General features: G+C 37.4%; 2 protein-coding genes across 5 annotated transcripts; both read left to right on the top strand.

The window, feature by feature from the left end:
* Positions 1–204: 204 nt before the first annotated feature.
* Positions 205–17812, top strand: LOC128361852 (glutathione hydrolase-like YwrD proenzyme). 3 transcript variants are annotated; one of them, XM_053322420.1, is made up of 13 exons: positions 205–375; positions 1969–2122; positions 2200–2353; positions 3283–3489; positions 5465–5617; positions 5702–5789; positions 7665–7836; positions 9286–9442; positions 10975–11157; positions 12338–12422; positions 13054–13149; positions 15051–15209; positions 17437–17566. In XM_053322420.1, exons 1-12 carry the CDS (start codon positions 276–278, stop codon positions 15194–15196), a joined length of 1695 nt encoding a protein of 564 aa, XP_053178395.1. In that variant the 5' UTR covers positions 205–275; the 3' UTR covers positions 15197–15209; positions 17437–17566. The 3 variants fall into 3 exon arrangements, with proteins under 3 accessions (XP_053178395.1, XP_053178393.1, XP_053178394.1); XM_053322418.1 differs by lacking the exon at positions 15051–15209 and having other exon boundaries at positions 17437–17812; XM_053322419.1 differs by lacking the exon at positions 17437–17566 and having other exon boundaries at positions 15051–16054.
* A 55-nt stretch (positions 17813–17867) lies between these two features.
* On the top strand, positions 17868–26946 carry tm4sf18 (transmembrane 4 L six family member 18). 2 transcript variants are annotated; one of them, XM_053322421.1, is made up of 5 exons: positions 17868–17968; positions 18636–18854; positions 23294–23362; positions 24084–24226; positions 25544–26946. In XM_053322421.1, the coding sequence occupies exons 2-5, from the start codon at positions 18675–18677 to the stop codon at positions 25740–25742; spliced, it is 591 nt and encodes a 196-aa protein (XP_053178396.1). In that variant the 5' UTR covers positions 17868–17968; positions 18636–18674; the 3' UTR covers positions 25743–26946. The 2 variants fall into 2 exon arrangements, with proteins under 2 accessions (XP_053178396.1, XP_053178397.1); XM_053322422.1 differs by lacking the exon at positions 17868–17968 and having other exon boundaries at positions 18614–18854.
* Positions 26947–27586: the final 640 nt, after the last annotated feature.

Raw genomic sequence — 27586 nt, 5'->3', positions numbered from 1 at the left:
GTTTCATTTTTTTCAAATTGTATGTTTTTTGTTTTGTTTCTTACTGTCAAATGTTTGTTTTTATGTAAAGCACATTCAGTTGCCTGATTTCTATTGAAAACTATTAAGCATCCATCGATGTTATCTGTCATCTGCTTCTTTTCGCTGCCATCTCTTTCAGCCAGTCTCAATCGATGCCCCAATAACCGATCAGAAGTTGAAAGTGCAATCCGGTTTTGTTTTGTTCCGGTATTTTGTCCCGTTTTTGCTCACAGTCTCCGGTAGTTAAAGGCAGGATGGATACGGATTTAATTTTCTCTTCCCGTCGGTCTCCTGTGGTGTGTTTACACGGCTGCGTGGCGTCCAGTCAGCAGTTAGCGTCTAACATTGGACTGGGTGAGTGGAAACTGTTGTCATGGAGATGTACAATGATTGTGTAGTTCAGACAGACCCGGTAACCAGTTTGACCACTGCACCATTTTATGTTTATTCGTCCCAAACAATCAAAATATCAACTGTATATTAGTTTAGTGTATTGCATAAGTTAATTAGCAACCGCTGCACAGACCGTGTCAGTGTGTTTGAGTTCAGTTCATCTTCTGACTGCTTTCAGAAGTCAACAGAGACACCGGTGTTGTGTAGAAGTCTGTCCCCACCTCAAATAATGTTCCCCTCCTGCTGAACTTGTGTGTCTTACAGCTACACATGCGCAGTTGTTCGGTTCCCCTCTCACCTCTGTCACATGAAGCAGATTCATTAAAACAAAGTAATTATAATGAAAAACTTTCTCAAAATAATGACTTAGTAACTCAAAAACATTAGTATCTCAAAATAATTAGTAGCTCTATCTCAAAATACTGACTTAGTATTTCAAAATAATGACCTATTATGACTTATAGTATCTCATTATTTTGACATAGTTTCTCATTATTTTCAGATAAACAAACCTACTAAATTCCAGAGGGAAGTAAGGAAGTATTTGTTCTTTGTTACTGTACTTAAATAGATTTTCCAGGTATCTGTACTTTGAGTATTTTTAATTTTCTGACTACATTTTACTGTTACTCCCTACATTTGAACACAAATATCTGTACTTTCTACTCCTCACATTGTCAAAAATGGGCTAGTTACTTGTTTGTGCTCTTTCTGGAGGTGGACACACAAACTGGGTGCAAGCCTGAGTGGAATATTGAATTGCTTGAGTCTTTATAATGTTAATAGCTCTGTTTAAATTAAAACTACAAGCATGTCAGCCCTTGATTTGATTGATGAAATGATTTCTCAGCATTTATACCTCCGACCGCCACCATGGTCATGCAGAAAGCAGTTGCTTTATTACACATTATTATCGCTTTTCTATTTTAAGGTGGCATTTTTGTTTATGATTCGCACTCCTGTTATATTTTCAATCTGTTATTGTTTCCATTTGACATTGCATTATTATCTGTGCTTTTTGACGACGTGTGATTGTTTCTGATGCTGATTTTATGTATGTGTGTGTGTGTGTGTGTGTGTGTGTGTGTGTGACTGGCTATGTTTTTTGTGTGTCCTGTCTCTGTACTTTCTTTACTTGTATAATCAGGTCTCACTTGCAAAAGAGATCTTGATCTCAAAGATATTTTACTGGTTATAAGTTTCCTGGTTAAGGTTATGTAAGACTTGGTTGTAGCTATGACAGATGGGACATTTGGAGTGGAGGCATAAACAAAGCAGGGTAAAAGTAAAGAAAGTAAGTAAGTAAAATCAAAACTCTTTGTACTAATAAACTCCATGTTGTGTTTATGATTTAGATGAGGAGAAGAAAAAAAACAACATATTTGCAAATCTTAAAAAAGACTATAATACAGTTGAAAAGGGTGATACAGTGTATTGTGAATTATGCAGAATTTGTAGTAAATTAGCTCAAAAATACAAATATACTGTTAAGCTGTATTCATGATTAAATGATTCAAGCTCATCAATCAGTCATGACTTTGTGTTTTTGTCCAGATATCCTGAAGCGTGGTGGTAATGCTGCAGATGCTGCGGTTGCCATCGCAGCGGCGCTGGCAGTAATAGAACCATGCAGCACCGGTCCAGGTGGAGATGCCTTCTGCCTCTTCTACAACGGAAACACTGGAGAGATCAGAGGAATTAACGGCAGGTAGAGACTCCTCTCATGCTTTTGTTATTGTCTCCATCATACAGAACGAATACCTGAGCGTCTCTCTGTGTCCTCAGTGGTCGCTTACCCAAAGCTGAGACCCTGGACTTCCTGGAGGGACGTGGTTACAGTGCTGAGGCCCCTCCGTTACCGTCTGATGCTTTGAATGTTACAGTGCCAGGGGCTCCTGCGTGCTGGTGTGATACCATCAAGCTGTTTGGTAGTCACAAGGTTTGACTGTGTGTGTGTGTGTGTGTGTGTGTGTGTGTGTGTGTGTGTGTGTGTGTGTTTATGTTGGGTATATCCAATTGTGCGGATCTGTGCTGGTGTGTGTTTTATGCTGTAGCCAAAACTCCATGCTTACAAACACTCACTTGGTTCTGACTGTATTTCCTATATTTGGTCAAAACAGCAGAAACATAACCATTTATGGTGAGGTTTGTACAGCTATCTTTAAATGTGAAAGAAAAAGCCAATTTTATTGCTTAAATTTTGTAGTCCTCTTAGAAAATTAAAATATTCTTCTAAAATTAAAGACGGGGGAAAATTACAGTTGCTGGTCAGATTTAAAATATGTTTCAAAGTTATAAACTCATTTTTTTATTTGCACTGCATGTCCATTTAAACTAATTAATACAGTTAGTTGTAAAACACAATCTTGGAAAAAAAAATCCCCCTAACTTTTTTAAAATGTATATTTTCCTGCAGCTCTCCACATACAGAGATTTGGAAATGGATTTACTGTAGCTAAAATATGCAGAATACAATTGATTTTATTATTATGTCTAGTTTTTGCTGTTGGGCATTTGTTTGTTTCTATTCCTCATGAATCCTTAAGACATAATACTATATCTCATGTGAGTTTGATTCCAGATTACTGTTCAGTTGTCTAAAATATTTCAAGTCCCAGCTCTGATGTCAGTCCCTCTAAATCTGAAGTACAAGTGTACATGAGGATCATTCCCCATAAAGAATTATAAATAATAAAAAAATCTCTGGAAAACAGTCACCAAAAAAAAAAATCTGGAAAACCGTCAGAAGAAACTATGAGCCAGGTTTAGTCCACTTGTATTTCTTATCAAAACAGTGACCAGCACTTCCTGTGTAGTGAGGTTTGCTGTGAGGTAATCAACATGTGTTTCCTCTGTCTGTTTCCCTAGTTGTCCTTACAGGAGGTGCTGAGCGGGGCAGCTGAGTTGGCTGAGGTGGGGTTTCCTGTTGCTGAGGTAACAGCTCACCACTGGGCGCACTGGGTAGGGGCCCTGCGAGATGCTGGAAAGGAACTAGGCAGAGACTTGCTGATTGATGGTCATCCACCCAAATGTGGACAAGTATTCAGAAATCCTGCCCTTGCTCGAACTCTGAAGGTAAATTCTTGAAAGTAAATTGCAAAAAAAAAGAAAAAACACACATGTCCATAGGTCATATGAGGAGAAATGGGTCATTTTATCCCCTGAACTTAAACAAGAAGGAAACAGAACAATGTAATACCTTCCAAAATCCCTGTGCAAGTCCTCCCAAAGGTTGTTTGCTTTTTCTAAACTTGACATAGACTTTTGTACAGGAAGACCTTGGATGAACCCAGGGGTGTGCTGGGTAATTAACCCTGAAGCCAGTGGCATGTCGGATTCAATATGGAAAGAAAACAGGGATGACAGGAATATAAATTATGCTTGTTTGGGCAAAACAGGAATGACAAGGGGGGAACAAAGAGGAAGACAAAAGGAATGATTGGAAGTTCATAGAAAAGGTGATGTGTCAAATGAAGGGTGAAGGAAGGATGGATGGAAGAAGAAGAGAGGAAATGGGGAAAAGGAAAGAAGTAGTGATGAAGGTCAAGGTTGTATTGAGAAGGAAATTATATTACTTAAAAAAACAGCAATGACTACTTTTAAAATATTGTGAACTGAAATTGAAAACTCTAAAAACAAGTACACTCCAAAAAAAAGTCCAAATCTAAAAACAAACCATAAACCAAACAACAAAATAACTTTATGTATCAGAATCCAAACTTATTTTATTACATTACAATTAATTTTCTATCCCTTTAATTGCTAGATTTTATTTAATTGTGATTGCTTGCTCTCCCTAAGTAAAGCCCTTTGTAATAATATTTTAGTGCTCTATAAAATGTTTATTATTGTTATCATTAAGTGAAATATAACTGAAATATAGTTAAAATGGAAAAATGAACTCTCTATATCTCCTGCCTCTGATATGAATGTGTGTGTGTGTACAATGTAATATTCAGAAAAACCAAGAAAGCAAGTTCATTCAGTAGTGTCCTGTCTGTGAGACGTCAGATGACCTGTGGCTGACCCCATTGCGTGCGTGTGTATTAGTGTGTGTCATCATCAAAGTATGGAGACTGTAGGTGTGCTGTGTTAAATAGTCATGCACTCATTGATTCTCTGCTTTATTAATGTGTCACACACTCAGTCATAGAAATGCAATAATGCAGGAACATAGCCAAATACGCCCATGACAACCCCCCCCCCCCCCCCCCACAGACATACACACACACACAAACACACACACACACACAAACACACGTACACTCTCACAATTATGTTCCTGAGATAGTGAAAACAATAGAAGTGACCTCAGCGTCATTGATGTTTGATTTCAATGGCATCCTAACGGTCATTCCTCAGCGATGAGGGTGTTCTACAGTATTCTTGTGGTACAAAATCACACATTCCAACACACCCTCCTGTAATGGTACAACGTTGACATGTACAATAGACAACACGTCATCCACATATCGTTCAAACTCTAGACTCACATGGCATCACATCCAGCAAACTATCATGTTTTTCAGTTTTTAATGCTGTTTTTAAAGGGGACATATGCTTTTTGTGATTTTCTGTTCATACTCTTATGATGTTGGAGATCTATGTTAAATATGGCCAAAGTTTCTAAATTTGAGGTAAACATACATTTGAAAAAAAAAGAAACACTCTCTGTAAAGAGCAACAAAGAGAAAGGAAATCCTATACCGCTGTTTGTTTACGTAACCTTCAGGACAACCAGCTTCTACAACCTAACCAATCAGAACAGAGTGGGCTCGTTGAGAGGGGGGCTTTAAAAACACAGGAGCTAAAGAGGAGCTGTGTAAAGGACTGGTATAAGACAAATTACACATTTTTTGAACTGTAAATCTTACAAAGATACTCCAGTAGATGGCCAGAATAGGAATACAACCTTTAAATGTGCATGATATGTCCCCTGTAAAAGCTGTGGATGGATAGATAAAGTGCAAAGACACAAACTCTGTATCAGGTTGATTAACTGAGCAGTTGAGTGACTGACTGTAACATTAATGGACGGATGTATCGACAGGAGCTGGGTGAGCGTGGTAAACCAGCGTTCTACCAGGGCAGAGTGGCCCAAGCCATCGTTGAAATTATCAACCAACATGGAGGAGTCATGACCCTGGATGACCTCAGCAGCCATGAAAGTGAGGTCATCACCCCTATAAGCACAGAGTACAAGGTGAGGTTGGTTAATTTGGACGCCTACTATATCAGTGTTTTAATTATATGGTCAGCAGAGTGAATGACTCCATTGTGTGTGCAGGGTGTGCGTCTTTGGGAGCCTCCTCCCAACAGTCAGGGATTGGCTGCCCTGCTGCTGCTTAATATCCTGGAGAACTTCCCTCTCAAAGGTAACCACCAATACACTGAAGTGACTCATCAGCAGAGTAGATGAGGGCTGTTTCCGGGAACGTGGATGAGGCAGATATCACTTTATGGAAATAAAGCATTATTCACATAAAAACAACCCGAAAAACGTATTTTCTCACTCAACCCAGACAGTTTATGTGCTAAGAGTTTGAGATTTTCATATTTAAAACTTCAACCCCTGCTTGGAGGGGAAGTTGTGTTGCTTAAAATGTCGCTTAAAAACTCATCAGCATGTTTTAGCGTTGAGTATCAATTTTTACAAATGGACTTCTTCAGTGTTTTGAGAATTATTTTTATCATGGTGACCTGTATTCCCATATTCGATGGGTCTAAAGTTTGGTGTAACAGATATAAAAAGTAGCTAACCAGCTATAAATATATTTTAAAAACCTGGGCACATAACACCACAAATCTGCATGGCTATAAACGTGTACCAGGCAGCCATGTGAAAACATATAACAATTACAAATATTTAATTTGGGTGAACTAACCCTTTAAAGTCAATATATATGATTTCCAATTGAGCCTTGTCCAAGTGAATTTGTCCCATTATATTCCTCACAACTTAGAAAATGTAGTCGTAACAGCTTTCATTATGCTCACTTTCAAACATAGTCGAGTTTGACTCGATTTGAAAGTGAAAATCAAACATTTTTGACCCCCATTCTGAAGTCCCACCAGTCCTGAAATTTTGCTTCACTCTGATTCACACTCTATGGAGATAAAACGACATGAATCAGTATGTTCAATGTTCGTTCAGATCAACACAGATTCACCACAGACTAAAAAATGACTGAATGAGTCAGTAGAGTTAGATTAAATGCTTTAATGCAGTGTTGATATGAGCTCATATCATACTACAGTGTGGATAGATAAACCGAGATAACACAATGCTTTAATCAAAACATTTAGAGACAAAACATCCACGGAGGACAGCTGTTCACTTGACTAGTGTTGCTTTAATGTGTCATGTTCCTGAAAAGTCACTGTTATGAGTCTCCACTGTCCTTTTTAATACTTTTCTTACTTATAATACTTCAAGAGGGAAACATGTTTAAGTTGTATAGTGGCTTTTTATATTATAATAATCAGCTTGGTTTATGGCAGATATGGTGTTAATATTTGACAGTTTGATGTAAATAGTCTGTATTGTAAACATGTGGTATCTGGTGGGTTTTTCCGGGGAAAATCCTCCTGCTCATGCACACTGGTGTGATGACATATTTCAGTATGCAGCACCCAAAGATGTTTTTAGAGTAAATACAAGATAAACGCAGGGTCAACAACACCCACAGAAGCTCAAACTTCATCAACTTCCTTGATTGAAAACAATCACAGCTGTACTTTGTAATGAGTCTTGTAGTTTTCCCCATTAACTGCTAAAGGAAGAAATTCATGCAAATGTCAAATGTTTGCAGTGGCACCAATTCAAATAAGGAAGAACATGTAATTTACAGTGATATGGTTAGTATTGAACTTACACAAAATCATGTCCAATAAATAACAAAATATATGTAACTGTGCAATTCTAATGTTAATGTGCATATTTAATTATTTATTTATTATGTTCTTTATGTCTGAATTGCTGCTATCTCATCTCGAGGAGAAAAAAGGACAGATTAAGTATTAAGTAAAATATTTAGTCATTTTAAAAAACAAAAAAACAAAAAAATCAATTTTTTGAATGTATTTAAATTTCAAAGACTTCAAGTGTCTCTCTCTGTGTGTGTTTGTGTGTTTGTGTGTGTGTGTGTGTGTCTGTGTGTGTCTGTGTGTGTTTGTGTTTGTCTGTGTCTGTGTCTGTGTGTGTTTGTGTTTGTGTTTGTCTGTGTCTGTGTCTGTGTCTGTGTGTGTAGCTTTAGGCCATAACAGCTCTGACTACATCCATGTTTTGGTGGAGGCTGTTCGTTTGGCACTAACAGATGCTCTGCGTTACCTGAGCGACCCAGACCATGTGACCATCCCTCTTCAAACCTTACTGGACAAGAGCTACAGCCACCAGCGAGCCCAGCGCATCAGCATGGAAAGGTGTGTGTGTATCTGTCTGTCTGTCAGTTAGTACCAGCATGTACCAGTCATGCTCTGTTGACTTAAGATAGGACTGTAGACTTTTACCCCCCCGCCTCCCCCACCAACCCCCCCCCACAACCGTAACATCCATCCCTTCACGTCTGATCCCTCCTCCACTGCACTGTCTGCTCTGTGTGTCATTTGTGTGTGTGTTATTGTGTATTTGCTGCTGGTCAGTACTGTAGACTTTGGACTATAGGTTCTTATCAGCTCAAAGACAAAGACAAATAGACTATAAAACTATAAAACAACAGAATGATTCCTTTAATGAGCAAACAGACACCATAGGAAAACATATAAAGTAGAATATAGAAGATATATTATTTGACCTAAAATTACTGAGTTGAGTAGCATGTCACTGCATTAACACACACAGCACACAAACACACAGACACATATTTTACTATACCATCTAAACTAACAGTGATTTAAACTCTAAGTAGATGCCTCAGTTGAAAATCATTGTCTGTCAAGGGCGTTTTCACAGTCCTGCACAATGTTTACATACACATAATAAACCAGGTACCTGGGTGAAATCACACTGAGGGTTTTGATCATGTTTTCAAATGCACTGTAGTTACTTGGTTACTATGAAACCTGTGTTTACATGCACTAATTCAATTTATTAGAGGTGAAGGAAGAAATGAGAGAACACAATTATAAAGATGATCAGAATACCTCAGAGGTTCGAGGTTGGCAGATGGGGCCTTGTGCTTCTCCTTAGTGCCTTTATTTCCCTGTAGAATATATTTAACAGGAAATAACACTAATACTATTTATATTCCTATTGAAACACTCACTTGTTACCACTTTTGCATTTCTGTTGCACAAACATGCTATATTTCCAATAACTTGCATGACTATCGAATATGGCCTCCACATATATGTTAAGGTTTTTGTTATTTTCTGCTGTTTGTACTTACACACAATTTCCCCCAAAGGATTAAAAATACATATCCAGCTATATTACTCTTTGTTTTGTTGTTAATCTGTACACAAACCAAATGACTGAAGCAAGTTGTGGTTTTATAGTTTTGTTGTTGCTTGAAACTTGTTTTATTTTGGTGTATTCTTTGACAAACTTCCAGTCTTCCTCCAGTTTATCCTCTCTTTATTCACCAAAAAGAATAATGAGTAATGTTATTATTATATGATATTTAAAACTATAATGGTTTAGTTATATCAACATTTGATAAACTTGAGCGAGAAACAATGTTACCATAGCAACTGATTGTAGTTATCAGTGTGAGAAATCACTCAGGAGGTTACTAAACCATTTCAGTACAATTCAAAATGAGTAGTGTTTATATGTAAAGTAACATTTGCTGAGAGAAATTAGACTTAAACTAAAACATATTTTTCCCCATTAGTTATTTGTGTTGATTGTTTATATGTTTCTGTTTATAGAGCCATGGAAGGAGTGGAGCCTGGCCTGATGACAGGAAGTGACACAGTCTATTTCTGTGTGATTGACAGCCAAGGGAATGCCTGTTCATTTGTCAACAGCACTTTTATGGGCTTTGGGAGTGGGCTGGTCCCAAAGGACTGTGGATTCTCACTACAGGTCAGAAAGAGTGTGTGTGTTGGTGTGTTAGTGTGTGCAAGTGAGGTAGCTGTCCAGTCACTACAGAATAAAAATGAAAGTCTAGTTTGATCTTGAAGTACAGTTCAATCAATCAGTCAATCACCTTTATTTGTCACATGTAATCATATAAAGTACAATCACAGTAAAATGTCATCCTGTCAGTTCATTCATTTGTGCATTTAAAAGAGTGTAAATAGAATAGTAAGGCAATGACCTCATTTAGGATCCTGGTGACCTGAGGATAGAAGGTCTTCCTGAGCCTCTCAGTGAGAGCTGGCCTGGTGTATCCGGTACCTTCTTCCCAACCACAGCAGGGAGAAAAAGTTGTTATCCGAGTGGCTGGGATCTTTAATGATTTTCCTTGCCTTGTTCTTGCAGCAGCAGGGGTAAATGTCCTCTAGACAAGGAAGAGCACCGCCTATTGTATGTTTGTCTTTGCAGGGCCTTGCTGTCCTGTTTGGGGCTGTTCCCATATCAAGGTAGTGATGTTGCCCGTCAGGAAGCTCTCGTTAGTTCAGGAATAGAACGTGTTCCTCAATCACCGGAATTGCCTCAATTTCTGTCTTGCCTTTCTTACCACTGAGTTGAAGCAGTCCACCCTCTTAATAAGGACCTATTGATATTAAGGGAGGTATAGTTCCTTTCCTTCCTTCCCTGCTTCTCAAAGGCCACAATAAGCACATTAACCTCACTGATGAGCAGCATTGTGGTGCAATTTTGGGCTGTCTGAGATGAAAGTTCACGATTGTGACAGACACATGGTGAAATCTTTGGTCTTTGATTTCAATCACACTGTGAGTCAAATAAAACTTTGACCGATTTGGAGCTTTGTTGTTGCTGTTGTTGTTTTTTTAGTATGACTTAGAGGGAGAACACTAGTTCTCCTTAATTAGGTACATGCATAGTAAACAAAAATCAAGACAATGGAGATGAAATTAAAAAGAAATGTGTGTGAGACTTGGTTGCATTTTCAAGACATATGAGCCAAGCTGATGACATGTTTCTGCTTTCATACACTTTTCTCTATTTACATTGTAGGGCTACAATTTGCCACATTACGTTCACAGTTGATGTTTTATAGTCTGACCCAGATTCTGTGAGCAAAATTACATCACAGGCATCCCGCACAATGCGTCATGCAGTAGACTTATATAATCGTTGTCGCACAGTCTAAGGGTGCCTTTAGGTGAAGACAAAATGGACATGTAAAGCACCAAGCATAATGCAAATTTTGATATTTTATGATCCTGTTTTGCATGGTAACCTCACAAGAGCTGGAATAAATGGTGTGCTTGTGTGTGTTTATGTAAGTATGTGTGAGGTGCTAAACAGAAGTTTTTCATGATCATGGATCTTTGCCAAGGTGCTGCAGTAGTAAAATGACTATATGTGATGAGATTAATTTCCAAAGCACATATCCACATGTGTATATATATAATTTTGTCATTGCTTTCAAGAAAAAAATAAAAAAGTGAAAATATATTCATTAAATCTTTATTCCCCTTTGACAGAATCGTGGTGCCAGCTTTTCTCTGCATCGTGACCACGTTAACTGTGTTGCTGGAGGGAAACGTCCATATCACACCATAATACCTGCACTCCTCACTGACTCTGCATCCAAATCACAAAAAACACAACTCCTCGCTGCACTGGGGGTGATGGGAGCTTTTATGCAGCCACAAGGACACATCCAGGTATGTAGTGATGAAGGGTGTAGAAGTATATAAAATATGTCCCCAAAATAATTTCTCTTATATCTTATTATATATAAGATATATATTATATTATTCATATATATATACATTAACAGTGTTTCCGCTACATTAATTTAGGAGTGGCGGCTCCTTCAAATTTCTCTCTCTCTTTTTTTTTTAATTTGTTCACCGCTGCATCTCTCCACCTTCACAGCAGAGTCCTGTTGGGTACTCGCGAGCACTAAGGTAAACTAGGAACTTTGAGGTTATGCGGTTGTCAAGGCAACAGGTCAGAGAGTCAGCAGAGTGTAAAGCAGCGACTTCGGCGGAGAATCTTTGGCAGTCCGATTGAGTGAAGGCCTGTGTTGCCTTGCACAATTATCTGTCTTACACAGATGCAGCCAACACAGGGGAAGTGAGATATATCCCACCAGGATATGCTGATAGCACCACGGCAGATGGGGACATCCATCCAGGCGAGTGGAGACGACATGTAGAGGGTGACCGCAACCTTCTGCCGCCAGGGACCATGCACACAGGAAGGGCATCTAGGGCAGCACTCAACATGAGTCTAAACCTGACAAGCTTCTTTCAGACACCGACATGACGTGTAGAAGGGCAAGACAGAGTTGTAAGAAGGGTCTTTTGAACAGTTAAAGTGAAGTACAGTGAAGTAATATAAAAGAGGATACAGGCTGACATATCTTCAATTTAAAACATTTAATTTATTTATTTATTTATTATTTCACACAAGGTTTTTTGTGTGATTTATGTTCTTATGTTTTTTGCATATAACTGTACATATAAAACTGTTCTCTGGACATGAATTTTGTTAGATCCACAATAACATTTACAACAAGTATCAATTAAAATGACAATACATAAATTTCACTTTTGTATTACATTCTTTCTGTTTCCTGAGAATAACAACAACAACTAGATGTGTATAATACACATACACACATATATATACAGTATATACTAGATCAGGCTTTGGATAAATAGTAAATTAAAACACTGACTTCATCATGATTTAACCATTTGTGTGTATTCAGAATGACTAAAAACATGTACTGCTTTACTTACGGTTCAGTCCTATGATTGTAATTTGTTAACATTACTGAAAACCCTATATATACACTACATGTTTGATTAATCCTGATGTTCTTCATGTGTTTAGGTGTTGTTGAACATGTTGGAATTTGGGATGAATCCTCAACAGGCTCTGGATGCTCCGAGAGTCTTCGTACAGTATGACCACAAAAGTATGCCCCACCTCCTCATACACACACACACACACACACACACACACACACACACACACAATTCATACAAACACACAGGCTTTCTGATATATGGAACAAAATGGCTTAATAATTAAATAATAATTTTGTGTGTTTAGTCAAACTGGCGTGGCTTTTATGCAGCCACATGGCATGGCAGTACACATTACTTCCTGTCATGAGGTGCCCTGATGAAATAAGTCATTGTGACATTCATTTCATTTCCTTGTAATATCTGTATATGCTTTGCGTTAGTTAACACAAAATCCAATACACAAAGTAATGTATTGATTATCTGGCTCCCTGCCTGCAGAGTAAACGTTCATGTAATGCCGCTTGGCAGTCAAATATACTAACTGAAGCATTAGTAAACCTATCTCATAGCATATATTATATATTATTATATTATAAAAGCACTATCTTTACAATTAAATCATAAAAATGTGCAGAAAAAGTAGTTTATCGCCCATAAAACAATATACTGTAACTGTACATCTCACCATACAGCTTGTAACTTTGTTCTGGTGTCAGATCACATGTTATACTGTTAAACTGTTATACTGTTGTACTTTTTAAAATCAAAATTGTATTCTGATTGGTCGTCTCCCTCTAGCTGATGAGTGGTTGGTTAATCTGGAGGAGGGGATCGACCAGGAAGTGGCCGAGGTGCTGAGAAAACGAGGTCACAAGATCAACTGGCCAGTCACAGGTAACTTTTTTATGTAATGCAAACAGTTACTGCAGTGGCTGCATCGTGTTTCCTTACACATCACTTTATTTATTTAAAACCTCAGAAAACCCATTAATGGAGAGCCGTCATTGCAGACGAGCAGACACGACTAAATTCAAATAACGACAAAAGAAGAATACATGGCTACTGTATATCAATTAAAAACGAGGTAAAATTAAAAATGCTAAAAAGTTAAAGTGTAGGAATTGACAATGAAACAAATAAAACAATTAAACAATAAGAATAAGAACAACTAAAAAAATAAAAAACTGACATTTACAATGCATGAAATTAGCAATTAAATCTTGGAATTGACTCAACAGTATTAATGTTATTAAGTTTTTCTGAAGCATTTAACAGTTTTACAGTTTGACCAGACAAGACAAGAGGCTGAAACCAAGAATAAAAGGTTTAGGATCCATCACTTATTTTATGCCAATAATGAGCCAAAAACTAACATAAAGGATTTTTTTTTTAAAGTATAACAACCCCAGACACATTATTTCTATTTCTACATCTTCATTATCGGTCCTGTTTTGTAACAACTTTGTAACGGCTTGATTTGATGTTTTATTCAATAATCAGGAGACAATTATTACAGTTTGAATCTAAAAAAACGTATTTTTTCCATTGACAACATATTATTTGATATGCAATATGTAGCGGCTAAGTGTTCAATTAATTATTATATATTAATGTCTTCAGTGTTTACTGTGACCAAATTAGACCGTGGCTGAAACAACGTACCTTTGATTTGAGATTTGACTATCAAAAATCAAAGGTAGATCGCAGTTCCCATAAACTGTGTTGCTTCCTGTTGCGAACAGGATGTTTTCACTTGTTCCTCTTCCCTTCCCTGGCATCATTATGAGTGAGTTTGATTACACTTCAGCATTTATGAAGAGCATGTTGTGAGTTATTTTAACATCAGTGTTTCAATCTCTCCACCATCTGCTATAGAGAAAAACATGAGAATCCCCCTTTGTGTGACCACCTGTATTATAGAGCTCTTCATTCCTGAAATTAATTCCTGAATAGTACTTTTAATTGTAATATTTAAAGGTTTCGTCAACAACAACAAAAAAAGAATCAAAATTCCCAACTGCCTCATTTTTATTTGTACATTATGACACACTTGGCTTTAAATTTCGCTAATCATTAACAAGTTAATCCAATTTAAGGAACTAAATATGTAACTTCTCATCACTCAATAAACTGTCACTGTGTATCTTCCTCACTGCTTTATTGCTACCTTAGTGATGACGTGTCTTCACTTACTACCACTATGCAAAATTGAAACTAAAATATCTCCTTTATGGGAGCGGTTGTCACAGCTGTCAATCATGATGTCACAGCCCCTGTATTATATCATCATTATCAGAAAAAAATAGCTCTTCAACAAGCATTAGTGTGATAAACACTACTTAAAATGACGGAAAACATTTTCAGCAAAAACTAGACTCATGTTCCAGGGGGTGAGACTTATGACCTATTCTGCAGCCAGCCACCAGGGGGCAATCCAGATATTCTGGCTTCACTTTTTTGTTGTGAAGTCCATTATTTACACAGTCAATGATAGTGACTTGACAGTGATCAGATCTTATTTTTAAGTTAATTTATCTGATTTATAGAGTTTACATAATATTTTACAATGTCATCATATTTTATCTGTGTTGCAGGCTCAACAAGTTAATTTATCACATTGTGCCAGTTAATTCATATAGGGACGGTTTGATTTAGGACCTTTACTTAATGATCTTTGTATATCCTTAAAATATTTGGTTTACCTTGCACAAAAGTTACATAATATCGATAAAAGACTTGACAGTTTAATGAGCTCCATCATGTTTTTGATTAATTTTTTTCATCCATACTTACAGGCCACAAGAGGTCTCGGTTTGGGCGGGGGCAGATCATTACAGTGGGGGATTGGTGGAACCCATCTGTCAGTCACGTTGATCATCCAGTGAAGGTGCTGTGGGCTGGATCAGACCCCCGAGCAGATGGATGTGCTCAGGGATACTAGACAGACTGTAAATGTAATAATCACACAAAAAACAACATTCACAGTGAACTCAAACCTTTTTTTCTTTGGTTTCATTGATTAGCTGACTGATTTTATTACAACATGTAATTTGGCAGCAACACTGTCATAGCCTGGTGTTTACAGCACACCTTCATAAAGTGCCTCATGTAATCATGTTCTTATCTTACAGTACATATTAAGGTTTGTGTTGTAAGTTTATATACATGTATCATCTGTATCTGTATCATTATGTGCACCATTTTAAAAAATCAGATGATAAAACTCAGTTCTCATTACAGTTTGAACTTAAACTAGGCACCATATTTATAGTTCCTTATGGAACAACATCCATTATCTTCCTCCACATTTTATTGATTTCAGATTAGATTTGTGAGCAGTAATCAAACAGGAAAACCCATATTTGTGTAACATGACATTACACACTAATCATGCACTTCCTTGATTCTGTTTGTCTTTTGACTGAGATAATTATCTGTTTTAACTACTTTAATTACTTGCTGCTGATGAGGATTTTTTTTTTAATACCTTCCACCTCAATTAATAATAGTCAGATATTTAGTCTATGTGACAATAAACACATACAATTTAGATTTAATGTGAATCAAGTCCATCAGTGTTAGCCTTTTTTCTGACCTTTAAATATTGTATAGTGTTATACAGTATTTTTGTTTCTGCTGTTGTGCAAAATGAAATATGTTGGATATATTTGCAATGATTTTGTACATGTTTACAATTAAATTAAATCAGTTAGATATATTTTCAAGTAATATTAAGTTCTCATTGATTGATTTCTCCAAGCCGGAGCACATGGGGCTTGACCCATTTCATCAACTAATCTCAGTCTTCAGACAGCTGATTGGTCGAATTGTGTGCTCTTGATTGGTTGGCACAAAAATCTGGAGGCACACTTCCTTTTATGGAATAGTTTTGACATGCCTGGTCATTGTGAAAATGTTTGTTTTTAAATGTGATTGAGTTGGGAAACAGTTTGTAAGCCACTGGTGCTCCAGAGCAGGTCACTCAGACATGTTTCCACTTCAATATAAATCGCTTGATGTAGAAACATGATGTTAGACCTTGTTTCTGTGCTGATCTCCTTACAGCTCCAAACTCTCTGTGGTACCAACCTGTTGCTCTTATAAAGAGCCATGTGTTCTGTCACCCAAAGACACGCTGTTTACATAATCTGCCTTAATTCACACTGGTCAAAACAGCTCGTTAGTGGGTCCAGATTACAGTTCAGTTTATCTGGATGTGTTGCATTCCAGCTGGATTAAAATGCAGGGTCACAACATCCTAGGCCCCTGAAAACACACACATGCACTCATACAGTCTTTCTGGCTTTCTGACACAGCACTATTAGGACTCATGTTGTGCCCTATAGCCCTACATAGACCTGCTGAGCTATTATATGATTTTGACCTAGAAAGAGAGATCAGCAGACCTAACTTCTTGTTTTCTGCTGAAAAGCTTTTTTTTATTTTTACTTATTTACCATTTAGAAAATGTTTTCAGTTCATGTAATGCTTTATACTTCAATGTAAGCAGTTCAAAAACATCTCTGATCTTTTGGACATACAGTATATACTTTGATACTCTATTTGAAACACTACAGAATGTATTGTCATCAAGCAATTAAATATCTTTTTTCTGAAAAGTTTATGTTTTGGGGATGTTGACGTTTTCTTAAGTCAAATAACAAAAGCAAATAGAAACCACTGACAAATGAAGTATAACACTGATTATCTTGTTGCAATGGCACCTGTCAAGGCAGCAAGTGAACAATCAGGTCTTAAAGTTGATGTGCAGGAAACAGGAAAAAAGGGCAAGCATAAGGATCTGAGTGACTGTGACAAAACAGCAGATCTTCTGGGGTGTTCCTGGTATGCAGCAGTTAGTAAAATGGTCCAAAGAAGGACAATCGTTGAACCAGCAACAGGGTCATGGGTGCCCAAGGTTTATTGATGCATGTGCTCATCTGGCCCAACCCTCAAGAAGAGGCACTGGGGCACAAATTGTTGAAACAGTTATTGCTGGCTATGATAGACAGGTGTCAGAACACACAGTGCATTGTAGCTTGCTGCATATGGGGCTGTGTGTAGCACAATAGTCAGAGTGCCTATGCTGACCTTTGTCCACTGGCAAAAGAACCTACATTGGGCTTGTGAACATCAGAACTGAATCATTGAATCATGTTTTCTTTTACATTACGTGGACAGCTGGGTGCGCGTGTGTCTTTTACCTGGGATGGGATGAGATGGCACCTGGATGCACAATTGGAAGAGGGAGAGCCAGGAGAGGCAGTGTAATGCTCGAAAACCTTGGGTCCTGGCATTCATGTGGATGTTACTTTGACATCTACCTAAACCAAAATGGTTTAATTGTTGCAGACTACGTACACCCTTTTATGGCAACAGTACTCCCTGATGACAGTGGCCTCTTTCAGCAGGAAAATGCAGCCTGCCACACTGCAAAAACTGTTCAGGAATGGTTTGAGGAACATGAGGTTCAAGGTGTTGGCTTGACCTCCAAATCCCCCAGATCTCAATCCGAATAAGTGATCTACAGTATGAGATGTGCAGGAAAAACAAGTCCCATCCACGAAGACCCCACCTCATAACTTACAGGACTTAAAGGCCAACATCTTGGTGCCAGATACCAGAGGACACTTTAGAAGTCTTCTTGAGTCCATGCATCGACGGGTCAGTGCAGTTCTGGCTGCTCGAGAGGGACCCACACAATATTTGGCAGGTGGGTTTATATTGTGGCTGATTGGTATACATTAGAGCTGTAATTATTAGATTAATGGATTAGCTGATTGTCAATAAATGAATTGCCAACCATTATGATAATTGATTAATTATTATTATAGTGTTGAGTCATTTTCTTTATTATTAGAGAATAATAATTATTAGTATATTCTGGTTTATTTACTCCTTTATGATAGTATAATCAGTTAATTGAGAAACTGAACATGTGTATACTTAATGTGGAAAAAAGGGATAAGGGAAAGAATGCGTTTGAAACATTTCGACCTGTTGTGACTCAGTCATTTAGAGGAAAATTAATTCTTTAGAGTGGTTTGGGAGGCCCTGCTGCCTAAGAGGCTGTGGGAAACACACACACACACACACACACACACACTTGTGGGATTTTTCATATCTGGCTGAGCCCTGTGCAGCCATTGGTCAGTCACCTTCCTGTAGAAAGCACTTCCTGTCGCATGTTGTGTCATGGCAGAACTCCCTTTGTAAAGACGGAGAATCTGTTCAACTGTTACACGGTAACACACACACACACACACACATTCACACTCAGGCTCTCGTCACTTGTTTTGTTTCCTGGCTCCCCAGCTGCTCTAACCCATCCCTCCCCTCTTCTTTCTCTCTCTTTCTCTGCTCTCCTCGGTCCATTCCAGTTTTCTCCTCTGCACCCTGTGGTTGTGTTTGGGTGAGCGATGTGCTGTTCAGTGGGTTTCGCCAGATCTTTGGGTCTGGCCCTGTTGCCTCTGGCCCTGTGCTGTATTGTGGGCAACCTGCTGCTGTTATTTCCCATGGGAGAAATCCGCTACATCCAGGAGGGCCGCCTGAGCCTCTACATCTTGTACTTTGGTGGACTAGGAGGTGGAGGACTGCTGGTAAGTAAAAAACTGCACTCAAATTGAACTCTTTTAATTCTGTGCTAATTTAATTCTTGTTATTTATTCTGTTATATTCTTAAATTTATACTGTGGGATTTGGTAAGACCCATTTCATCTGATTTTCATTTAGGTTAGGTCAGATCATTCTGGTGGCATCTTAATTTTGTATACTTTACCTTAAACTTTTTGGAGTATAAAGTTACCTTTACAGTGCTTAATACCTTAAAAACTTTGAAATATTAGCATTTTGACCACAACTTTTTATGGCAATATAATCAAAAAATATCAATCAGAAAATTGCCAACTATTTTGGTCATTTTTTTAGTAATTTTGAGAAAAAAGTGCCAACATTATCTTCTGGCTTCTTTAGTGTGAATATTTTCAGGTTTTTGTCTCATATGATAATAAACTGAATACTTTTGGGTTGTGGACAAAACAAAAAATGTTATGTTGTATCTCTTTGGGAAACAGCGACAGTAGACCAAACAACAACCAACAAATAATCAACAGATTCATCAATACTGAGCTGCAGTTTTAAACAACAAGTATTTCAGAGGTTAAAGAGTCACATGTGAGGTTCATTTGATAATAAACCTAAATACATACTATTTTTACTTTGCTGCATCTCATTGTCATGAATAAAATATTTGACTTTGAGCAAATACTAATTCACTATAAAGTGTAAAGAGAAGTAAAGTGTAGAAAAGTGAAAGGTTTTGTATTGGTGCAATGGGGCAGCATGTTTCTGTATAGATAATCAGATTGGATTATTTGGCCTGGCAGAGGCTAAATCAGTGTGGCTGATGCAGGTTTAACTGAGGTCATTGCTGCCACGTGCTTGAATTAATCATTATTAGTCATAGTGGAAGAAACTCACTGAAACTTATGAGTCACTTTTCATCTGGGGTGAGTGTGACAGACACCCTTTGAAACTGTGTTTTGCACTTTTTTTATCTCCTTTTAAACCAAAATGAATGAAATTCTTTGAAAGCATACAAGCCATGTGACACTTAAACTCTGCTGAAAATCTCTGGAAAAGCAGTATAGAGTGAAGCCACACTCACTGAAAATGTGTGATCACCCCCCCTTACTGCTTTATTCAGTGGAAATAGAGACAAACACTGGTACATGTTGATACAGTGGTGGCAGTGTGGTCTATTATGTTGAAAGAAACTGCTTTCTTTTTCCTGTTTGTGTTGATTATTTTCTGGTAATACTGATTAAAACTTGCTATCCCACTTTTTTAATACACATTTGATTTGACTAATTCTCATTTATTGTATGCTTTATTGTAAGCCTAACATAATTATAAATAGCAGTTGTTTCCCCTTCAACACCATTCAGTCTGAGGGTGTTTGCAGTTGTTCACAGAGAACAATGGAGTGTTGTGTGGATACACAGTTCGTTAATCCATCTGCTCTATATGGTGCTGATCTGTTGGGTTTATGCTCCGACTGAGCAGAAAGGAGCTGTTCTATTAGTTTGGTTTTAAGGAGAGAGAAACAGAGGAGATATTGTATTTTCCCCAGAATACCAGAATACTTGCATTGGGTACATACAACTTCACTATTTTCATTATATGCATTATGTGCTACAGTATATGCATATATTCAGATAGTTAGTAGCTTGTTTGTAGTTTGTGCAGGTAGCAAGCTGAAATAATACTGAAATCTACTATGCATAACTACAGATTATAATAAGAAAAGGTGAGTTTGAGTCATTTTCCATTGGTATTAGGCCTCATAATGTTTTTACCACTCTGTTGACTCTAAAATAGGATTTTTCTCAGCTGATTTGAATGAGGCAGATAAGCATCTTTCACTTTCTTGAGGAAAAGAGGGACAATTTAATCATTTATTTCTGCAGAAACTAATTGTGGAGCTTTAAACCATTTTTTCTGCCTTAGTATTTCATTGTTAGAAAACTGTATTCATTGAACCGAGGAAATGGGAAACCAAATAAAACTGTGAGACAATCTATGTGAGAGGGATCCCAACCTTAAAATGTTCCTGCAACATCCACAGGAAGACACTTTGATAAATGATGTTTTTTTCTCATACTAAGTTGCTGGTAAAATAAACTACTTGTCTTTTCACAATGAAAGTGAAAAGATTATGATTATGCAGCTTTGTGTTGACTTCAAATAGCAAATAAATTAAAATAGAAAATTTAAACAATGAAGTTTCTTATTAAGATAAGATTATACTTTCAAAAATAAAGTCCTATTATTAGAGCCTATTTCAAATAATGTCTTGTATCTTGCTTCTGGCGAGGTCATGGAGCTACGTGATGATACGAGATTTAACTTTGTTTCTTTGTTCTTGCTGTCCTTGTTTTTTCTTTTCTTTGTGGGCATGACAGAATGCTGAGGAGTCAAAGAGCACACCAAGCCCCTCTGAGAGAAAGCTATCTTTAGTCCTCTTCCCTTCCTCCTTCCCTTTCCTCAATTTCTTTCTCACTGTGCATTTCCCTCCATCAGTCTCTCTCTCTCTCTCTCTCTCTCTCTCTCTCTCTCTCTCTCTCTCTCTCTCTCTCTCTGCCTCTGCCTCTGCTAAAGGACAGTGCTTTAGGGGGACAACCAGGATGTGTATGTAACAAGGCTGTGATCTCTGTGTGTGCGTGCGTGTGTACGTGTGTGTGTAGTGTAAAACCTTGGGAACTTCCTCTCTCTGTTAGGATGTGATTTAGAGTCCCTGACCACTGGAAGAGACAGCAGCACAGGAAAGAGAAGGGGAGTAAAAGAAGTTGAACTCTAAAACAAACAGATTCAGGATTCCCATTATCTGTCTCTATCTCTGTCTTTATCTCTACCACTCTCTCTATCTGTCTGTCAAATTCAAATTCAAATAAGCTTTATTGGCATGGCAGATCAGATATCTATATTACCAAAGCAGTACAGAAGATTACTCACATTGACAGATGAGTACAAATGAATATACAATATGCAAATATCAACTACCAATAAAATACAATATAATAAAAGGCTTTCTATCTCTATCTATCTCTCTCTTCCACTGCAGTTCTTCCCCATTCAGACCTTTAACACAACTACACTCTATTTCAGCTGTTGCAGCAGTGCAGACTGTACTTTATGCTACCAGTGCCCTTGTTAGCCCATCATTATTTGCATGTTTCATAAATCATGTTTAATTTGCCTCATGTATCCATCATGTCCTGACTTTATGGCAGTACAGTCAACTATGTCTCAGTAACAGTGGTTTTAGTCCATAAACCAGTTCAGTCCAACCTTTAGTTTTACCAGAATACACTATTATAGCTATCAAATGAATTATCACTGAAGTTTTATTTGACATTTATGGTCCAAGATGCATGGTCTTAATGCTGATTTTAAATGTTGCACCAAGAGCAGGTCAAATGTTGTCACATTTCTATGTTTCTGCTTTGAGATTAATGTTAATATTATAAATATTATGTCGGCATATATTATGCCATTAGAAGCCCAACTAAGCCAAAGCACAAAGTCGGACATTAGCTAATTAGCTAAAATGGCCCTCACAGAGAGGATAAACCCTTTTAATTTCGGTCACGACAGGCTCCCTCTAGTGGTCATGATAGACACTGAATAGCAAAGTAGTTTCTCCATTTTCAACCATGCAACACTTTTTATGTTGGGTACACATTGCATTACACTAAAGATGAAGAGATTATGTCTCTTACTATAGAGGAAGTGTTTGTTTTACGTTCAATAATCAAATGAAACAGTGTTTAAAATGAAAAGGACTCAAATAAGGGCTGGATCTCACTTCAGGTGAGGTCAGGGAGTCTCTTTACACTGTGTCATTCATGTTTTCATGTAGTGTAAAGATCTTTAGAATAGCATAGTGTTGTTTATGGTTGGTGTCAATGTTTATATTTTTTACTTTTTAGATCATGGTAACATCAATAGAAAAAGTAAGCTGAATATATTTGGGTTGTGGACAAAACAAGACCTTGGACTTTTAGAATAAAAATATTTGTTAGTTGCAGTTTGTTATTTGGGCTGTACAAACAAAACTGACTTGTTTTAGAATAAACTTCATGGTCACTGGATGAACACTACTGTAATGTACATGCTCTGAGACAATGCAATGCAGTTAGGCATCAATATATAGGGCAGAATAGTGCACATTTACAAACATTATTACAGAACAGTTTGATAATACATGCAGGTACATGTGGGGCTGTAGGTGGTGGTGTAAAGTGGGAAATTACACTGTCAGACTGCTGTGAAATATTTTGAATAACTGTTATGAAAAGATAAATCAAAACTTCAAAACAAAAATCTGCAAAATGTGATTAAAACGCAGCTTGATACTCTGTGTTAATCTTTGTCTTTTTCTCATGCCGAAAGCTGTCATTTCTTTAAAAAAATAAATAGAAAAAATGCTTTTGTCCGGAAATTGTACTGAAAAAAATTTACTTTTCTGTGCTTCCAGATGCTGATTCCAGCTGTGGTCTTCATCACTCTGGGGAAATGTGGCTGCTGCTGGAATGAGAGCTTAATGGTAAGGAACTTAGCAAACTGTAAATAGTTTTACAGTCTGAATAAGATTCAGGAGTGATAAACTAAACTATGTCTTAAAATAAATACCGTGTTTATGCTGAATCACAAACACACACACACAAACACACACACACACACACACACACACACACACACACACACACACAACACAATTCCTTTTTCATTTCCAAAAGCTTTTTTGTTTCTTTTTGTTTTTTTATCAGGCTTTTTGGCCCAAACATGTATTTCACTCCTTGTAGGCTTTTCACAGTGTTCCTATTTTACTGCTATTTTCCTTTTTTCTCTCCACTTGGTGAATAATACTAAACAGTTGTCATTAAGCCAGCAGCTAACACTGTGTCCTTATGAGGTGGAATGCTAATGCTAATCCAGCTATGATAATTTAACAAGGGTCCCATTGTTAGCTAACACTTGACAAAGTAAGCTCAGCTCACACCACTCAAGCCACATGCACAGCTGTGGAAATGTGTGTGTGTGTGTGTGTGTGTGTGTGTGTTTGTGTGTGTGTGCGTGTGTGTCAGGAGCAGCTGCCTCTGTTTCTTATCTATGAAATGGAGAAATAAAGCAGCTTACATTCAGACAGATAGACACAAATGCTTCCCAACAGGAGGAACCTCCTTTTTAAAAATCTCTGTATGTGTGTGTGTGTGTGTGTGTGTGTGTGTGTGTGTGTGTGTGTGTGTGTGTGTGTTGCTCTTCAGATGTGTGGGTCAGTGTTGGCAGCTGGGGTCGGCATGATGGGTTCTGGCTACTGTTTCGTCATATCAGGGCTTGCCTTGATGGAAGGGCCGAAGTGCTTCACCAGTTACGGATGGGAACACCCCTTCTCAGACCAGAAGGGCAGGTAAGGAACAGGAATTTGAACATGTGTGTGTGTGTGTTTATGTTGGTGTTTGTGTGTTTCAGGAAGTCAATAATCAATTAATAAATGCCTGTAAACAGAAGTACCACTACAGAAGTAAAGTTTTTAAATTAATTTAATTTAATTTAATGCAACAATCATGATTATGCATCATCATACATCATGATGTTAAGTACTCTGGTGAATAAAACCTTCTGATTACAAAGCTAAAGCACATTTCAGTCCATCCATATGAACCATCCTGCCTTCAACTGAGACCTTTGGAGCTTTATAGACAGTGATATACAGTACCAGTCAAAAGTTTGGACACACTTTCCCATTCACATCAATGAGAACGTGTGTCCAAACCTTTGACTAGTACTGTAGGTGGTGCATGTGATGGTATAAAGTAGAGAGTAACTAATTGAAAGCAGCGACTGGCAGCAAAGAGCAGCATGTCAAATATGTTTAATCTCTCTGCAAAGTAAACTGTAAACATTGCAAACGGCAAATGTATTGAAGGAATGATGGGTCATTATGCATCCTCATCACCATCTTCATCATCAGCATCGTGGTGCAAACTGATGTAAACATACTGCATGCACTAATCTTGCAAAGTTTTTATTATTAAGCTACCTTATATTGTATATCTTATATCATTACATTTTTTGGATTAGCTACCAGATGTCAGGTTTAAAATCCCATAAAATGAAATCTCAAACATTGTCCCATTGATAAATTGCATGATGGGTAATATAGGATTCTGTCTCTTTAAAGCGTAGAGGATTATTCAACCCCTGTTCCTTGGATTTGAACCATTCTTGTTTTTTTAATGGTCCCCTAACGTTATAGAAGTGCAATAATAAATCACAGTATCTGTAACTAGTTTGGAAATCCAATAATAATTTAATCATAAGAAAAAAGTCAATTCTGGTTTCTTAAATGAGAAGATTTCCCATTTTATATTGTTATAGATTGCGTTTTTGGGGGGGTCTATAGACAAAACAAGACACCTGTAGACACTCTCTCAGGACAATTATGCTTTCAATTTTTGACATTTCATTGACCAAATTATTAATCCATTGAGGGATTCATTTAGAATGATACTACTGAAAATACTCTGAGGTGTTCTGATACTGAGATATAGAGAATAATACGTTCAGCCTTCCCCTTTTTGACACATCAGGACACGTCTTTGTATATTTTGGCAGCTAATTTCAATTTTAAAAGCATCCAGCTCCTCCTCTTAACTTTCAAAATTCAACGTTGTCTGTTGCACCTCTGCCACTGTCTCTCTTTGACTGACTCTCTGTGTTTCAGGTATCTGCTGCAGCCAGACTCGTGGTCACAGTGTATTCAGCCGCTCCACATTGTAGAGTGGAACGTGACCCTGCTGTCTGTGTTACTGGCCCTGGCTGTGCTGGAGTTCATCATCTGCCTCTTACAGCTGGGCAGCGGTTTAGTCAATGCCGTCTGCCGACCATGTTGCTATAAGCAGGAGTACAGTCTTAACGCTTAGGCAAACACACACATACAGCTCATTAATGGACACATGCATACGCAGGAGTCTGCAAGCAGCACTGTGTATATGTGTGTGAGCACAACACACAGCCTCTTTATTTAAACACACTGACTGTGCAGTATCATGGACACCTGGCAACTATGTCAGTGTAACTGCTATATTTTCAAGCTTCCAGTTTGCCCTGTAAAAGTGTCAAAATCACTATGCAGACATTTCAAAAGCAACAGGATATTTGTGCATAATAGCGTAGGTGTGTGAATCCTGTATAAGCCATAGAGACATAGAAAAAGGAGGATGTGCTTTACTTTGCCTAGTGAAAGAAGCCTCAACAGGCATTTACAAATAATAAAAAGAAAGAATTGCATCCTCAATGATAATAATAATGATGAAGATGATGATGATGATGATAATTATTATATTAGTATTTGTGCAGTTGTTAGTTGTCTTCAGAACAAAAAGACACCTTCTTGTGCCTTGTTTTGTTTTTTTAAAGCTAAAGAAGAAGGAAGAAGAACCTGTCTCTACATTTTAGTAACAACTGTTCATTTACTTCATGAAAACCTATATTCTGAATATCAGTGTCACTCAGTTCTATTTTTATTGTTATCATAAACTGTGTACTTTGTATACTTTTATAAACCCAACAGCTACACTATCAGAAGAAGAGAACAAACTATTACTTAGCAACATAATGGGAGTGGATAGAGATAGACATAGTCATTCAAATATATGAAGATGCCTGCAATATATTGTTTTATTATGTTGGAAAGTATATTAGCTCTTGTGGGCATTTCACTGGCATTGTTGATGGTGTCCTTGCAAGAAGTAATGCAAATTTTCATAATGTTAGTTTCTGAAGGTGCCTCAAGATGATCATGATCCTGTATTATTCATGTGGCTCCAACCTTTTTACAGTGTGTTGGATCTCTTTATACGAGCATATTTGTGTGTGTGTTTGTACATTTGTTTTCATTTTCAAAGCATTTTGTTGTAAATGGTTTTCTTTGTGTCTTTCGAATGCTAGATCAGTGTTAACAGACATGTTATATATATTTTAGTGACATATTTTTATAATGTATGTTTTGTTTGTGCTGCCTTGAATAAAAAAAACACTTACAATTTCAAGTTTATCACAGTGAGTCATGAAGTTGGAGCTGATCTCACATAAACTTTCAAACAGGTTAAAAGGACTTTAACCCTGAAATCCTCCGATATCAGTAGTAAACCTTATTTTACATGCAGCAGAGTTAGATGTGTATGCATAATTGACTCTCTTTCACCTCTGTTGCAATACAAGATTTGTGTTGTGTGTGTCTTTCAGGTTTTAATAATAATAATAATAATAATTTTATTTGACTCAGTCTACAGAGGAGGGAGGCTCACTGACACGTGTAATATTTTCTTATGTGTGATAGGTCAAAGCGCATGTTTTTTCATCTTTGTAGTATGTGTGCGTATGCATGAAGTCAACTCAGTGTTTTGAAATCATTTTCCGTACTAGAGATTGAGTCACGGACTTTCCAGCATTGCCTGTTATTGATCCATTCAGGACCCAAACTGAGTAAATGTGGCTTCTGCCCCTGAGAGCCAAGCCCAGTAAATCAAGGGAGCTATAAACCAATTTTTGAGGCAAATAACTTTATAATATCTTTGTAGTCTCATTCATGATGTGGCTATCTGGAGTGCAGGGTGGGCACTGTATCACTGTGTCATGTTGCATTTTAGTAATTTGATTATTTTTTTATATCATTAAAGCACAATATCAACGTAGTCCTGCATCATTACGTCATCTTGTGGCTTTGTCTTAAACAGGGATCCTGTGTCAAAATGTCATACTTCTT

This window comes from Scomber japonicus, chromosome 7 (genome assembly GCF_027409825.1).
Source record: "Scomber japonicus isolate fScoJap1 chromosome 7, fScoJap1.pri, whole genome shotgun sequence".
In the NCBI taxonomy this organism is placed as follows: Eukaryota; Metazoa; Chordata; class Actinopteri; order Scombriformes; family Scombridae; genus Scomber; species Scomber japonicus.
The sequence above is the reverse complement of the archived record's forward strand: the minus strand, read 5'-3'. Positions and strand labels throughout refer to the sequence as shown.

Bases quoted from the DNA above. Each gene is read 5' to 3' on its own strand.
- LOC128361852 (XM_053322418.1), top strand. From the start codon at position 276: ATGGATACGGATTTAATTTTCTCTTCCCGTCGGTCTCCTGTGGTGTGT. The intron at 2,354-3,282 runs GTTTGACTGTGT...CTGTTTCCCTAG, and splicing joins AGCTGTTTGGTAGTCACAAG to TTGTCCTTACAGGAGGTGCT. The intron at 5,618-5,701 runs GTGAGGTTGGTT...TTGTGTGTGCAG, and splicing joins CTATAAGCACAGAGTACAAG to GGTGTGCGTCTTTGGGAGCC.
- tm4sf18 (XM_053322421.1), top strand. From the start codon at position 18,675: ATGTGCTGTTCAGTGGGTTTCGCCAGATCTTTGGGTCTGGCCCTGTTG. The intron at 18,855-23,293 runs GTAAGTAAAAAA...CTGTGCTTCCAG, and splicing joins TAGGAGGTGGAGGACTGCTG to ATGCTGATTCCAGCTGTGGT. The intron at 24,227-25,543 runs GTAAGGAACAGG...TCTGTGTTTCAG, and splicing joins TTCTCAGACCAGAAGGGCAG to GTATCTGCTGCAGCCAGACT.